Source organism: Aspergillus pseudonomiae (assembly GCF_009193645.1).
Source record: "Aspergillus pseudonomiae strain CBS 119388 unplaced genomic scaffold BDV37scaffold_13, whole genome shotgun sequence".
Taxonomy (NCBI): domain Eukaryota; kingdom Fungi; phylum Ascomycota; class Eurotiomycetes; order Eurotiales; family Aspergillaceae; genus Aspergillus; species Aspergillus pseudonomiae.
Window position 1 is genome coordinate 307,218 of NW_022476005.1, and position 13,071 is coordinate 320,288.

General features: G+C 49.9%; 5 protein-coding genes across 5 annotated transcripts; 3 read left to right on the forward strand and 2 right to left on the reverse strand.

The window, feature by feature from the left end:
• Positions 1–212: 212 nt before the first annotated feature.
• BDV37DRAFT_280330 (uncharacterized protein) lies at positions 213–1,096 on the reverse strand (the record flags this gene model as incomplete). The annotated part of the gene is made up of 2 exons (XM_032086533.1): positions 213–436; positions 505–1,096. The coding sequence occupies 2 exons, from the start codon at positions 1,094–1,096 to the stop codon at positions 213–215; spliced, it is 816 nt and encodes a 271-aa protein (XP_031944384.1).
• A 2,250-nt stretch (positions 1,097–3,346) lies between these two features.
• Positions 3,347–5,208, forward strand: BDV37DRAFT_291300 (uncharacterized protein). Its single transcript, XM_032088903.1, has 4 exons — positions 3,347–4,119; positions 4,182–4,372; positions 4,424–4,629; positions 4,693–5,208. Exons 1-4 carry the CDS (start codon positions 3,898–3,900, stop codon positions 4,989–4,991), a joined length of 918 nt encoding a protein of 305 aa, XP_031944385.1. The 5' UTR covers positions 3,347–3,897; the 3' UTR covers positions 4,992–5,208.
• Positions 5,209–5,929: 721 nt separating this feature from the next.
• On the forward strand, positions 5,930–7,700 carry BDV37DRAFT_269489 (Zn(II)2Cys6 transcription factor; the record flags this gene model as incomplete). Its single annotated transcript, XM_032084370.1, has 2 exons — positions 5,930–6,012; positions 6,107–7,700. The coding sequence occupies 2 exons, from the start codon at positions 5,930–5,932 to the stop codon at positions 7,698–7,700; spliced, it is 1,677 nt and encodes a 558-aa protein (XP_031944386.1).
• A 400-nt stretch (positions 7,701–8,100) lies between these two features.
• On the forward strand, positions 8,101–10,572 carry BDV37DRAFT_40143 (general substrate transporter). The gene is made up of 7 exons (XM_032090576.1): positions 8,101–8,900; positions 8,981–9,134; positions 9,202–9,593; positions 9,664–9,746; positions 9,800–10,025; positions 10,094–10,194; positions 10,252–10,572. Exons 1-7 carry the CDS (start codon positions 8,501–8,503, stop codon positions 10,531–10,533), a joined length of 1,638 nt encoding a protein of 545 aa, XP_031944387.1. The 5' UTR covers positions 8,101–8,500; the 3' UTR covers positions 10,534–10,572.
• A 144-nt stretch (positions 10,573–10,716) lies between these two features.
• Positions 10,717–12,992, reverse strand: BDV37DRAFT_291302 (Zn(II)2Cys6 transcription factor; the record flags this gene model as incomplete). The annotated part of the gene is made up of 4 exons (XM_032088904.1): positions 10,717–11,852; positions 11,909–12,532; positions 12,590–12,675; positions 12,748–12,992. 4 exons carry the CDS (start codon positions 12,990–12,992, stop codon positions 10,717–10,719), a joined length of 2,091 nt encoding a protein of 696 aa, XP_031944388.1.
• Positions 12,993–13,071: the final 79 nt, after the last annotated feature.

Sequence of the window (13,071 nt, forward strand, 5' to 3'; positions counted from 1 at the left end):
TCATAACTAATATGAAATACAGAGAGTATCTTTTATCGTTTTCTTCCTAAATAAAAGCCAAACAAAGCAGATTGGGCGATTCCCATCAATAGTGATTGCGTACTCGATATGTTGAATACCAAGCAGGAGGATAGATACTGCGCACCACTCCATTCAAATCGCGCGAAGAGAGTTATTTGTACGCGGTAAAAGGATCAGTTTATGTCATGGCTTCACTGCACGTGGGCACTGCTATAACCCGTCTTCTTCGTGGGAACAGGACCAGCTCGCACCGTGTAATCTCTCAGCCAACAGCTTCCCTTTTTGTTTGAGGGTTGAGCGGTTACCCAGATGGCGCGCTTGCACTTCGGTGTATCAGTACAGGCCTGAACGCATTCTTTCGGGGTCTTATCGCCGAATGTAGCGAGATCGTCTGAAGTCCAGCCGGCGTCGTCGACTAGGTGATACGCCCATTAGTAGACAGGACAAGACTCTAGATGCGCATGAAAGAATCGAGCTACTTACGCAAGCCGCAGTAAACCTTGTAATCGTTTCCTCGGTCATAGATATGATCCTGGTCGTATTCCGGGCACTCGAAGCATCCCTTTTCGCATTTCCCATTGCAAGTCTCCAACTGGCGTTTCAGATCGTCCACTTGGACTTGCAAATGTCCAATTCGAGCCTTGTCATCCTTGCACTCGTCATCTTCATCCGGGAACAGGGGGTCCTCCTTTGTTCGGTGGGTCATGTAAACGACGTTCGATTCAGGGATGAGGGAGCCTCCCAGGCTGTGGTAAAGAACGCACGATTTGGCCGTGTTCGCCTGTCGGCCCGCTGTGGTCTCTTTACCTGCCCACAAGCTGGCTTCGCAGCTGGGGCTCTTACTGCATATGGTAGTGCATTCATCCGGACTCCCAGCGGATATGACTGTTCTGTCTCGACTGATTGGCCGCTGGTCACAATGGTACGTGACCAGGACGTTGGAGTTGATTGCTTTCTCTTGTCCGTCGTTTTCAGGGCAGATTTTGTTGTAAAGTGCTCTCGCTGTGTTAGATGATTGACCAACGGCAAGGCTGGCAAAGAGAGGAATAAGGGGCACAAGTGCTTGCAAATGCATGTTGGAGGTTTGAATTCCAGACAAGGACGGGATTTCAACAGATGGGCAGGTTTGATGAAAAAGGGAGTAGAAAATGTTCAGGTGTTGATGAACTGGTGTAATAGATGAAGGATAGGAGCGCATATTTATAACATTTGGCATCTCATTAAATGTTACTCCTGAGTATACCTGTCCTAGATGAATCGAGAGGATCATTAATTCCAAATCCCATGGCTCCCGATTACCTCAGATCGTATACACCTCAAAGGTAGCCCCGGGGTATTCAGCCAGCCCAGTCTTCCAACATGGCGTTCCAGCTGTACCCTTCCATACAGTATTTTCCTAGGTCCGCCGAGTCTTTCGTGAAGCTATGAATTGGAATTCTTGGTAGACGCTCCACGGGTATGTTGATGACGTAAATCCGGGGCACAGCCAGAGCTCTTTAATGTGGATTTGTCAAGGGCAACCACCTTTCAGGGAGGGCGAAGCTCAATGCAATATTGGGTGGATACTTTTCGTACCCTTCGTGCAGCGGAAGCCCCGACACAGCGTGCTATTGAGGATTATGTTAGGCAATAGTGGCAATGAATGTAACATAGTACCATAAATGAACTGTTCTGGTGGGTGGTGCGGCTGATACATCCGGATATCTTCTCATAGATGTGTCATGTCGGGCATTCCGATTGGCCTTGAGCCAGTGGAGCTATCTCAATGAATGTAGGATTTGCATTTAGGGCTGATGGCCTAGCTCATGTCTACCACCTGCGCATATATACAACAGACGCCTGAGCAAAGTGCTCGTTCTAGCCAAAAGACGATATGATCAAGCCGTCAATATGGAACAATTAAAGACTAGAATATACGTACTACTGGGACCTTAGATTAAGACTAGCTAAGGAGAAAGAAACAAAGAAGAAAAAGCAACGAAGCCAAATGGGTTTCTGGCTTTAAATAGATCCATGCATGCTGAGCTTGTGGCTCAACGTGTGAGAAACTCCATTGGCTCTTTTGGTGCTTCAGCCCGGAGTAGTAAATGGCTATTGCAGCAGCCGGAACTGCATCAAGCATGATGGCTAGCTGAAAAGGTCCTGCTACGTGGCAGGTAGTCCATCCTTCCTCGGCATTCCAAGACACGTTGTTTCGATTAATCCTGCCACAGCTCTCCACGCTTGAAAAGGGCAAATCCCCGAATATGACACAGCAGCCTGGGGAACATTGGCAATTACCAGTAAGAAAAGGGTCTGATCCGGTTTTTGCTGATCGGTTGGCATTCAGCTAACACTATGCGGAGTGGCCCGTTTCTTTCAAAGCTGATAGTCTCAGAGATATTTGTCGATCTCTAGACATCCTGCCGTGGGAGCTATATAAATGCTTCTTTGCGTACGATCAAGTAATTCGAGGAGCTGGATGATGAAAAGTAATCCGCCCCACAGTCAGGGCACTATAAAAGTCACAAATGGCTCTGTAGCAGTAGGCACTCGAAAGGTTTCCGCTTATCTCCATCATGGACGGGCGCATGTAGTGGTTGGTGGTTGGTGGATGAAAAAGTTATAGAAAAGCCGTGTTGTCTCGGTTGAGTGACATAATTCATTATATAACAAAGGGCGTAATGAGGCAAAGGTTTGTTGCCCGATATTGTGGGCTTATTCTTGCTCAGTTACGTCTACTCTAGCCAGTTTACATTAAGCTATCGGACTCTGGTTATAGCAGACCAAGTCAAGGCAGTTCCAGAACATTAAGGGACGACAATATGTGATCACACCACCGACGATAGAAATCACCCAGTTACACAGTTTCCGTATGGGCACGTTATGCCATAGGGTAGAAGCCAAGGAACAGGGATGCACGGTATGCCAAGAGAGAATGGACATGCTCGAGACTGGCCTGCAGGGGTCTGAGTTTCCTCGACATCCGGCTGGTGAAGAAGCATGTCCTAATGCATGACTCGCACTACGTGAACAATGATGGGCGAATGAACACCCAACGAGACGCTGATCGCTTCAGCTCTTGGCATGCATAACACGTAGGATGATCGCGCCATAGACCAACGTGGGGCATATGCTCTGAAAATACTGCACTGGTTGGTGGATGTATTTCCTGGCTAGACTCCAAATTCCCTCCGTTCTAGAAAGGGATGTCATGGAATGTAAAAGGGGGTGTGATATAGGATTCTTTGAACGTCATGGACTGGAGAATGCCCATCTTGACGTTTGCAAGGCATATGCAACGCGCTGAATGGCCCAGTGCACAGTACAGTTTTGATTTATAATAATAATGCACCTCGCAATATTCGTTGCAGTTCGTGACGTAAAGAAGCACGAATGAGGATGTCATTGGGTTCTGCAATCTCCAGTTGAGCTGTGCACCTCACACAGGTCAGCCAGCCATGCAACTTCTGGCCGTCACATTCAGCAAATGGCAATGTCTTCACATGTTCATTTCACCATTCCACTGCATGAGCAGACCTCTGAGATGCGTCCAACACACAGGTGCATGGGTATACTATGGAGTGCCGCACCTCTCGAAGCGTATGCAGCACACTTTCGCTCTGCTGAGGCCTCGGCCATCTATCAGGATGGCATCATCTTTCATCAGAGATTTGGCATCCCCGCATGCAGGAAATCCCTGAAGCACACCATCTTGGCAGCGACTGGCCTCAGTATGGCGCTCCTGCTGTCTTTGTGGTTAACTGTCACCTTCGCAAAGTCCGTCCCTCCAAGATATAAAGCCCAGCCTGCTCTTCTGTTAAACATCAGCGAAGCAACCGTTTCTCTTTTACCGGAAACCATTCTACTATCACACAGCCAGTTCTGCCGTACAAGATGAGCTCCCTTGTCAACACTGCCCTGGCTGCGGTCACAACCAATGGCAAAGACAGCTTCCTATATTATCAGAACGGGAAAGATATCATCGAAGCCCACTCTGAGTCAGGCTCAAGCTGGACGACCAAGGCTTCCACGGTTACTAGTAACGCTGCCCTGGGTGGCTCGGCTCTGACTGCATACTATGTTCAGCACGATGGGGATTTCGAAAAGAAGTCGACCGTATGTATAGTCCAATACACGGGGTAACCAGGAGCGGTGTCCTCAGCTGACTATGGGTATAGATTCATGTCGTCTACCTTGATTCCAGCGCGAAAGTTGCCGACAGAGTTAAGGTTCTTTCCGACGGAACCTGGACAGATGGGAAGCTTGATGGAATTTCGGCAAAACCTGCGTCGATCTCCCGGATTACTGGTGGGTCATTCAATGGCTCCGACTGGAATCCGGATGGATCCCAATGGGTCTACTTCAACACGTAAGACCTTTCAATTAGTGCACTTCTTCGAATGCTACTGACATCCAGCAGAGAGAGCGGTACTCAACTACAAATCACCGAGATCCGCCGGGTCCCGAAGAGTCCGTGGTATACCGAAACAGTGTTACCGGAGAGCGTTCTGGCACTCCCAGGAACCGACCTGGCAAGTAGTATCGTCAAGGGGACCATTGACCTCTACTACCAGGACCATGAGGAAAATATCAATCACTGGGTCAGTCAGGACAGCTCATGGCATGGTAAGCCTCCCTGTGACGAAACATATCTATATCGCAGATGTCTGACTAGCTTTTCCTGTCCAGACAAGAAGACCCTTGTCCCAGCAAGTGAAGTGGGAAACAGTACCCCCCTTGCTGCAGTGAATGATGGCAAGAAGCATGTCTTTTTTGCAGACAAGAGCAGCCCGTCCAAAATCAAACACCGCGTTGATGACAAGACCGTTGAGGTTGCACCCTTTTACCCCGGAACACGCTTCAGTGCTCTTGTTGTCAATGGCAAGGTGACTCTATTTTACAAGAAATTGAACCCTGTCGGCGCCATTGCAGCCCAAGTTTATGATGGCAGCTCGTGGAAGGATGGAGGAATTGTCGTCCCTGCTTGATGCAAGCCCAGAGAGCAAGATGGAACGTCAAAGTGGCCCATCTGAATGTTACAACGCCCAGCTGTAGGGTTGAAGGATTATGTCAATTCTGAGCAGAAGCAAATTGCCACGAAATCTATTTGAAATAGCTTGTGTTGCTCGACTAGACCCCCGGGCCTTTGGGTTTGGAGGATACTGCTCCTAGCCCCGTTTAGCGTGTAGTTTTTGTACTGTGACATTCCTGGGCTGCGCTGTCACATATATCCTGGTGCAAAGGACATACTACACTGCATATGTCAGCTCATTTATATGTCCTGTGCCGTGAAACTCCAGAGCAGGTCTTGATTCTTTAGCCTAAATAAAAAGCAACCGCCAATATCGTTGAATGGTATGTGAACTACTGGAGATTGCTCTTTGGTTAGGAGTAGCCGGCAGGGGTCTCCAGCGAATGCTGTTTATGAGTCTGTCGTATACTCCAACTGCGCCAAGTATGAAAGCATCTATCCTCTGTGGCATTAAATGTGGGTTTAATCTGGGACCATACCCTGAAAGCCAGCAACACATGCACGAACAGCGGATCAGAAGTGGATGATCATGTTGTAAGTAAGAGGAAGGGAGAAAAGGATAGATAAGGACGCGTATTCATGTACTTAATTTGAGTGATCCGCAATCAACCACCAGCTCAGATCGTTCGCGTCATGGAAACGCTTGAGGGTGCGCATTCAATAGGCATTGCAGCTCAAAAGAATGGGCTGCATATACGCCGACCGACCGAAGACCGAGTCGAGATCATTCTCTTGGCCAATGAAGTTGAGTAAAAGCGCCGATCTTGAACGAGAGTTCGGTGGCAGTCTCCACTCCTCGGCAGAACCGCCGCAACCCACCTCGTGTCTCTGTTCCAACACGTCACGCAATGAACCTGGACAAGCGAGATCCAGGAGAGGCCCAAGAGATTTAAAATGGACCCTCTGCACACACCACCCAAGGAGCGACGCTCTCGAACGAGCCGTCCCAAGGTGCGCACTGGCTGTGTGACCTGCAAGTAAGATCGCCCAACGACGCGCGATAATCCGACTTAGGATATCGCTCCGGCTGCCCCTGACCGAGGAGCGTGACGGCAGCGATTGTTTCGATAGGCAGTTCAGTACTAATTCCCAGCTTGATAGGGCTCGGCGTAAGAAATGTGACGAGGCTCGCCCATGCTGTCGCACTTGTGTCAACGCAGGGCGCGAGTGCGGCGGCTATCAGGACACCATCGATCGAAGGACTCGAGCCTGGAAAACCACCAAAGCCACGGTTGACTTACCATACACGACAACAATTGAAGTTCGAAAGAACCAAGTTACTGTGGCGAAGGAATCCGGTACCTGGATTTCCCGCCTTTTAGTAGATCCGAGCCAAGCCGATCTGTCGCTGTCCGAGCGTTGGTATCTGGGTTTCTTTCGCTCCAGCACGGCGTCGCAATGCTCGGGCTACTTTCCGCTGGAATTTTGGCATCAAATGGTGCATCAGGTCAGTGAGGAGGAGCCGGCTGTCCGTCATGCGATCATTGCCATCAGTGCCCTCCATCGAAGTTTCGACACAATACAGTCTTCACAGAAGCTGGGAAATCAAGACGATCCTCAATTGTTTCCCCTGCGACAGTGTAATAAGGCCATTGCTTGTTTGCAGCAAAGATTGCAGAGTGCAAGCTGTGGGCAGGATTCCCACATGCTCATCACGTTGGTTACTTGCGTTCTTTTCGTTTCGTTTGCATTCCTCCAAGGAGATACCAACGCAGCCAGTTGTCATCTACGGCATGGGGCCCGTCTCCTCCAGGAGTCATACCTAAGCAATACGAAGAAGAGCAGGGAGTATGGACGAGCGTTGACGGATGTATTCTACCATTTAGAGCTGCACTGGGCGAGTCTCCGGGAGCCCGAGGCGGTGATCTTAGAGCACGATCACTCCATCGTTCATTCCATGGCTATCCAGAACCCGGTGTGGCGCAAGCCTGTACATTCCCTCGGAGACGCATGTAATCTCTTGATTGGTCTGGCGTGGCTCGTCTGTGAGAACGACCCGGACAACAGTAAGATGGCCGTGGCTAGGGAGATCCTGGATAAACACCAGGACGCGATTTTGCACAAGCTCCAGCTTTGGAAGACAGAATTAACCGAGTCACTCACTCGCAAGAAAGCGATTTTATCACCAAGAGATCGTCATACGCTAGCTGCCCTCGACTTGTGGACTGAAATCATCATCATCCGAGTCTCGACAGATAGTAGGCAAGACGAGGGAGAAAGCAGGTTTGACTCTTTCACATCAAACTTCCAGCGTGTGGTCCAGCTCGCCCAATCTGTTCTTTCTTCCGACTTCAGTCAGTCTCCCATACCAACATTCTCTGTCGGAATGGGTATGATCCCGCCTCTCTACCTTTGTGCCTTCCGGTGCCGCGATTGGTATATTCGGAGAGAGGCGGTGCGGCTATTGCAGAGATGGCACCTTCAAGAAGGGGCCTGGACAAGTTCCGGGACAGCTTTTGTTGTGAATCGGATGATCGAGATTGAGTCGGAGGGTCTTACTCAGGGCGAGCTTGTTCCTGAGCGTGCGCGTATTTGTGCGATGCGTGCAGGTGCCCTGTCTGATGGGTCCGGAATCCGATTGTGGTATCGCCGTTCCCAGGGTGGTAGCTCAACCCAAAACGACGGTAACTGCGATCCCTGGGAGTCGGAGATACTGCCCCTGTGATAATAGCGGAGTGCGAAGCGCTCTGCTATAATATAGGTGGATCAAATCACAGAATCTAAAGACAGGATTGGGGTCTTCGTTGATGGTATAATGAGGATAGCAACAAGCGACACACACACCTAGATATGACTTGAAATCCGTCGTCGATGACACCCATGAGAGCCTTGAGGCCATGAGAGTATTATTTCACCATAGCTCGCTGTGTCTCCTGCCATCCTCCAGATGACCTTTTGCTACGGACGACGGCACTACATATCCACCTTGGGCTGGTATCCGACTTCCTGGTGGGTCTATAGCATTCGCTGAAGTCAAACTATCCTGATACCCTTTGAGGTAAAGGGTGAATGGGGAAATCGTGACGAGTTTATCCACAATGACATTGTCTTGACAGTGGTCTCGGTGGAGCTGCCAGGGCGAGCGCGCGGGCGACAACGGCGTTTATGCCGGCACGTGCCATAGAAGACTGGAACTTCGTGTTCTACGACAGACTAGGATTAGCGGTTCGGGTCCAAGTGGGGAACACTTGCGAACTAACGGAGAAAACGGCGTGGAATCCGTCAGTAGTTATCAAGGAATCGTGACTGTAAGCTGTATGTAGGCGTGTCTCCCCGGATTCTCCACGTTGGGGTCCAACAACCTGGATCTGGGGTACAGCCGTCAGGAATGTATAAAAGTTTCAATACCCCCCGAGAATACAATGCATCATATTTTGTCCCTCTGCAATCTGCAGACCTTCCTATCTGCCCAGCTATCTTGTTTTTCTGAGGCTCATACCCCAGTCGCCTATCGGCCTAATCATCATGACGAACCAGATCCATAGGTGGAATGTCGTCCACAAGTTGGAGAAGCGGAAACTGCTGGTCGCCATCAATTGCGTGGCTGCCTTGGCTATATTCTTCTTCGGCTACGACCAAGGGATGATGGGGGGAGTGAACAACTCCAGCGATTATCTCGAGCTCATGGGAATAGGCTACGGAGCGAATATAGACGGTGATGCAAATGTCCCAGTTGTCACCGACAGTCTGCTTCAGGGTGGCATTGTCTCCGTCTATTATTTAGGTACCCTGGTCGGCGCTCTTTTCGGGGGTTGGATTGGCGAAAGAATCGGACGGTTGAAGAGTATTGCAGTTGGATCAGTGTGGGCCATTATTGGTGCTGCACTGCAGTGTTCGGCTATGAATCATCAATGGATTATCTGCGGTATGCCCTGCCCACACCCATGGTAACCTGGCACATATTCTTCTTGCTTAACAGAACTGATGGATCACGACCATGACTAGCTCGGTTGATTAACGGCGTTGGCACTGGAGTTCTGAATGCAATTGTTCCCGTGTGGGCAACGGAAACGGCCGAACACACATCTCGTGGTCAATTCATCGCAATCGAATTCACATTGAACATCTTCGGTGTCGTGGTGGCATATTGGTTAGAATTGTAAGTCATCCAGCGACAGACCTCGTACACCACGTTGGACCGCTTTCGTGCTAATATTATACTCCAGCGGCCTTTCGTTCATCGATGAAGGGCGTTCAGCCATACGTTGGCGGTTTCCCATTGCGTTCCAAATTATTCTCTTATTCCTATTGCTGGGCCTCGTCTGGTTCTTCCCCGAGTCTCCAAGATGGTTGGTCAAGGTTGGTCGCGAGGAGGAAGCACGCTACATCCTCGGTCGGTTACGTGGAACAGGCCCCGAGGACGGAAACAAGGCAGAGGCTGAATTCCGGGATATATGCAACGTTGCGGAGCTCGAAAGATCTCAGAAGTACAGCACCTCATACTTCTCCATGATCACTGGGAGAGGTTCAGGCAATCTTCACATCGGTCGCCGGGTACAGCTGGTTGTATGGCTGCAAATCATGCAGGAATGGGTGGGAATTGCGGGGGTAACAGTTTGTAAGTGAGACCGTTTGCTACCAACATTTCTAAGGTGAACCAGTAATGAAGAGAGACTAACTGAGGGCAGATGCCCCCGTCATCTTCCGAATGGCTGGCTTTGATACCGAGAAAAGCCAGTGGGTGAGTGGTCTGAACAATGTCTTCTACATGGTAAGACTGATTGAGAAAGGGTTGTCGATAGACATTGCTAATCACACTCACAGTTCTCAACCTTAGTCTGTGTCTTCACCTTGGACCGTATTGGCCGTCGCTGGACCTTGTACTGGGGTTCCGTCGGGCAGGGAATCGCGATGTTCCTTGCTGGAGGCTTCTCGTATCTCTGTAAACAGGCAAACGCTGCAGGAGATACCGGCAAGGCTTCATCGTATGGTGCTGCTGCCGCCTCTATGGTCTTTATTTTCACTTCTGTCTTTGGAGCGACTTGGCTCAGTAAGTCAACACGCTCATTCGCACTTCCGTATGGCAAGCACCACAAGATACTAACCACATCGTCACAGCGGTTCCGTGGCTGTATCCTGCAGAAATATTCCCCCTCGCGGTTCGTGCCAAAGGAAATGCATGGGGTGTAGTAGGATGGAGTATTGGAAATGGGTGGCTGGTATGTGCTAATCGATACTTGACGCCCGTTTGGACACTAATTCTGCAACCTCTCTAGACTCTCCTCTGTCCCATCATGTTCTCTTCCATTGGAGAGAAGACCCTGTATATTTTCGGGATCGCCAACGTTATTACGATCCCCATGGTGTGGGCTTTGTACCCCGAGTCAAATCAGCGCACTTTGGAGCAAATAGATCTGCTGTTCGCAGCCAACAGCCTTTGGGTGTGGGATGCCGAGCGAAACTTCCAAACGCTGGTGGAAAATAATCCTGAGCTGACGCAAGCAACCCGAGCTCGTAATCTCTCGGACACAGAGAAGGCCAAGGCGATTGAGGACTAGGAGAACGCTACAAGACTGTTTTTTGAAGAAATCTGGCGAATTGACAGATACCAACCACGGTCAGCCGCTTGATGAGCTCATGTGAATAATGTATATACTCCATAACATATGAAATAAAAGTTATCGGGCATCGACGATATGTATGAAGATAGTGCAATTGGCTGGATGGCACTGTAATGATGATTAGTCCACTTCCGTAAGCAAGCCCTCCAAGATACCGCGAGCCTTCTTGATATCTGGAGCCTCGTCTTCCCAGTAACTAAGTGCTTGTAGTGTGCCCTCGAAATGAGTCTTCAAATCCATGGGACGGTCGATCCCCGGCACGTCAAGGTTGCCGCTCTTGATGGCAGCAATCACAATTAGAGAGCTAGTCACAAGGGCTCGAAGGTCGAACCAAATCCCATGATGGCGGTGGCGAAGACACCTTGCTTCCAAAATCTTCAGAGCACAGTGCATCCCGGACTGGACTAGGACAGCGATAGTTGATAGCTCCTCGCCGGTAAATGATGAACTTCGCGTTCTTCCAGCCTCCTGTCCAGTGTTGACTGGATGATGTATGACGAAATACAAGAAGGGTTGATACAGCCATAGGCGTATCTCTAACAATCGGTTGGCGATGGCCCAACTGAGCTCGAGCGATATTGAGTCCTGCATCTCAGAGAAACGATTTCTGCTTTGACCACTGCTTTCATTGTCCTTGTAGTGCCGCAGCCCTGGAGGAAGATTAGCAGACCATGCATTAATCTGTGTTTCAAACTCTAGTGCCAGAGGAATGAAAGGCCTGATGTCCGACCACATAGACTGTCCCTTCCGGTAGAAGGCATTGAGCACACGGTTTCCAATCCGTCTGAGCGCCACTTCAGTCAGGTAGTAGTACCAGCTTTGTTCTTCATCGAAGAGTTGCATGATGTGATTTCGCACGCCAAATGATGTTTGGGCTCGATTACTTTGGTAACTACTTGTTGGTCTGGACGTATTCCAAGATGTTGACCATCCAGCTCCGTGTGATCCGCCTTCTGGGTAGTCCTCTGAGAGATTCGGCGGGGTTGGGAACAACGCTGGGTATTCGTACTCGGCAATCGCCGACTGTGGCAAAGGGAGCTCGACTCGTATCTCTACCTCGGATTTGAAACACGACCAATACAAGCTCTGTTCCATGTGTCGCGATACTGAAGTCCCGCGCTGAGCCACTTCATCCACCGAAAGATCGTCGTCAATATTCAACCCATCAATCATTCTCAACCGTAGTCGATAAAAGGTCGAGGCTTGGTAGAAATGATTCCAAGCCGCCAGCGGCCGAAACGTATACATCAGGTAAACTAGACAACGATCAATATCTGTCATTACAGAGAACTTCATCCGGAAATTTACAAACCTCCTGCAAAGAAGTGGCACTGAGCCCCAAGTACGGAGTATCGTAGAAGGCCAATTCTTCGGCAAGCCATCACGAAGAATGTTTCGCCTTCTTTCAACCCCGACGCCAAGGAGGACTTTTCATCGGAGGCGTGCGTTGTTCTTTCGCCTTGAAAAGGTGCTTTCATAGACAGCGTGAAGGCCTGAGAGACACACCCAAGTGCACACGCTAGCAGGACGAGACAGGACTGGGCATCCCATCGGAGTCCAAACTCCGCAGCATGCCGGCCCCAGCGAATGAGGGCTTCCAGATCCAGGATTGGATTCTTCGTGTGCACGTTTTGGATGAATTGATCTACCAGGGCTGGAATGCGTTCCTCATTCGTCGGTTGGAACCCATCGGGTACAACCCATGTCTCGATGGCAGAGCTCTCCGCCCCGTGTGACGACTGGAATAAGGTCGTGATTAGAGCATTTTCGCGAAATCGTCCGCGGAAAATCGGCCATGTCAGGACCGTATCGGCGCTACCGCGACTAGACGGAATTTGTAGGTAGTCCTTGTATGGCTCTGTGTCTTCTACTGGAAGGTCCAACGGTCCTCCCATTTGCTGCGGTGCGGCGGACCGCCCACTGGAAGTTGGGGTTCCTAAGCTCCGGTCAGCACCCCATGTAAGTGCAGGAGCAAATAATTGAAACGACTCACCGGTGGAGGAGAGATACGAGTGAATGTTCTCGACTGCATAGGTCAGATTATCCAGCCGCTCGATCACCTCTCCCAAATCCCGGTCCCTGTTTTCATTAGTAATGCCGTCGTAGTCGGTTTAGATTAAAGGAAGGTTCGAGGTCTAATGTACTACATACTCCTTTGTTGGTTCACCACGCTCGACGTAAACGCAATTCATACCATTATGTTGGCAAAAGCCACATGCTGGTCTAGCATTATTACAGCGGACCTTTCTCTTCCTGCAGGTCTGGCAGGCTGCCCGTCGACGACTTCCTGGTTGTCTGGGGGGAATAGCGCTTGCCATTGCCCTCGGAGCTGGCTCATCATGACTCTGTGACCTTGACCGTGTTTGGGATAAATCTCTTGCAACATCTATGTCCATGACGCGCTATAAATGAAGAGGATTTCGGGATGTAAGAGTCCTGGGCATCGGAAGTATGTATGAAACTAGTATTTCGTAC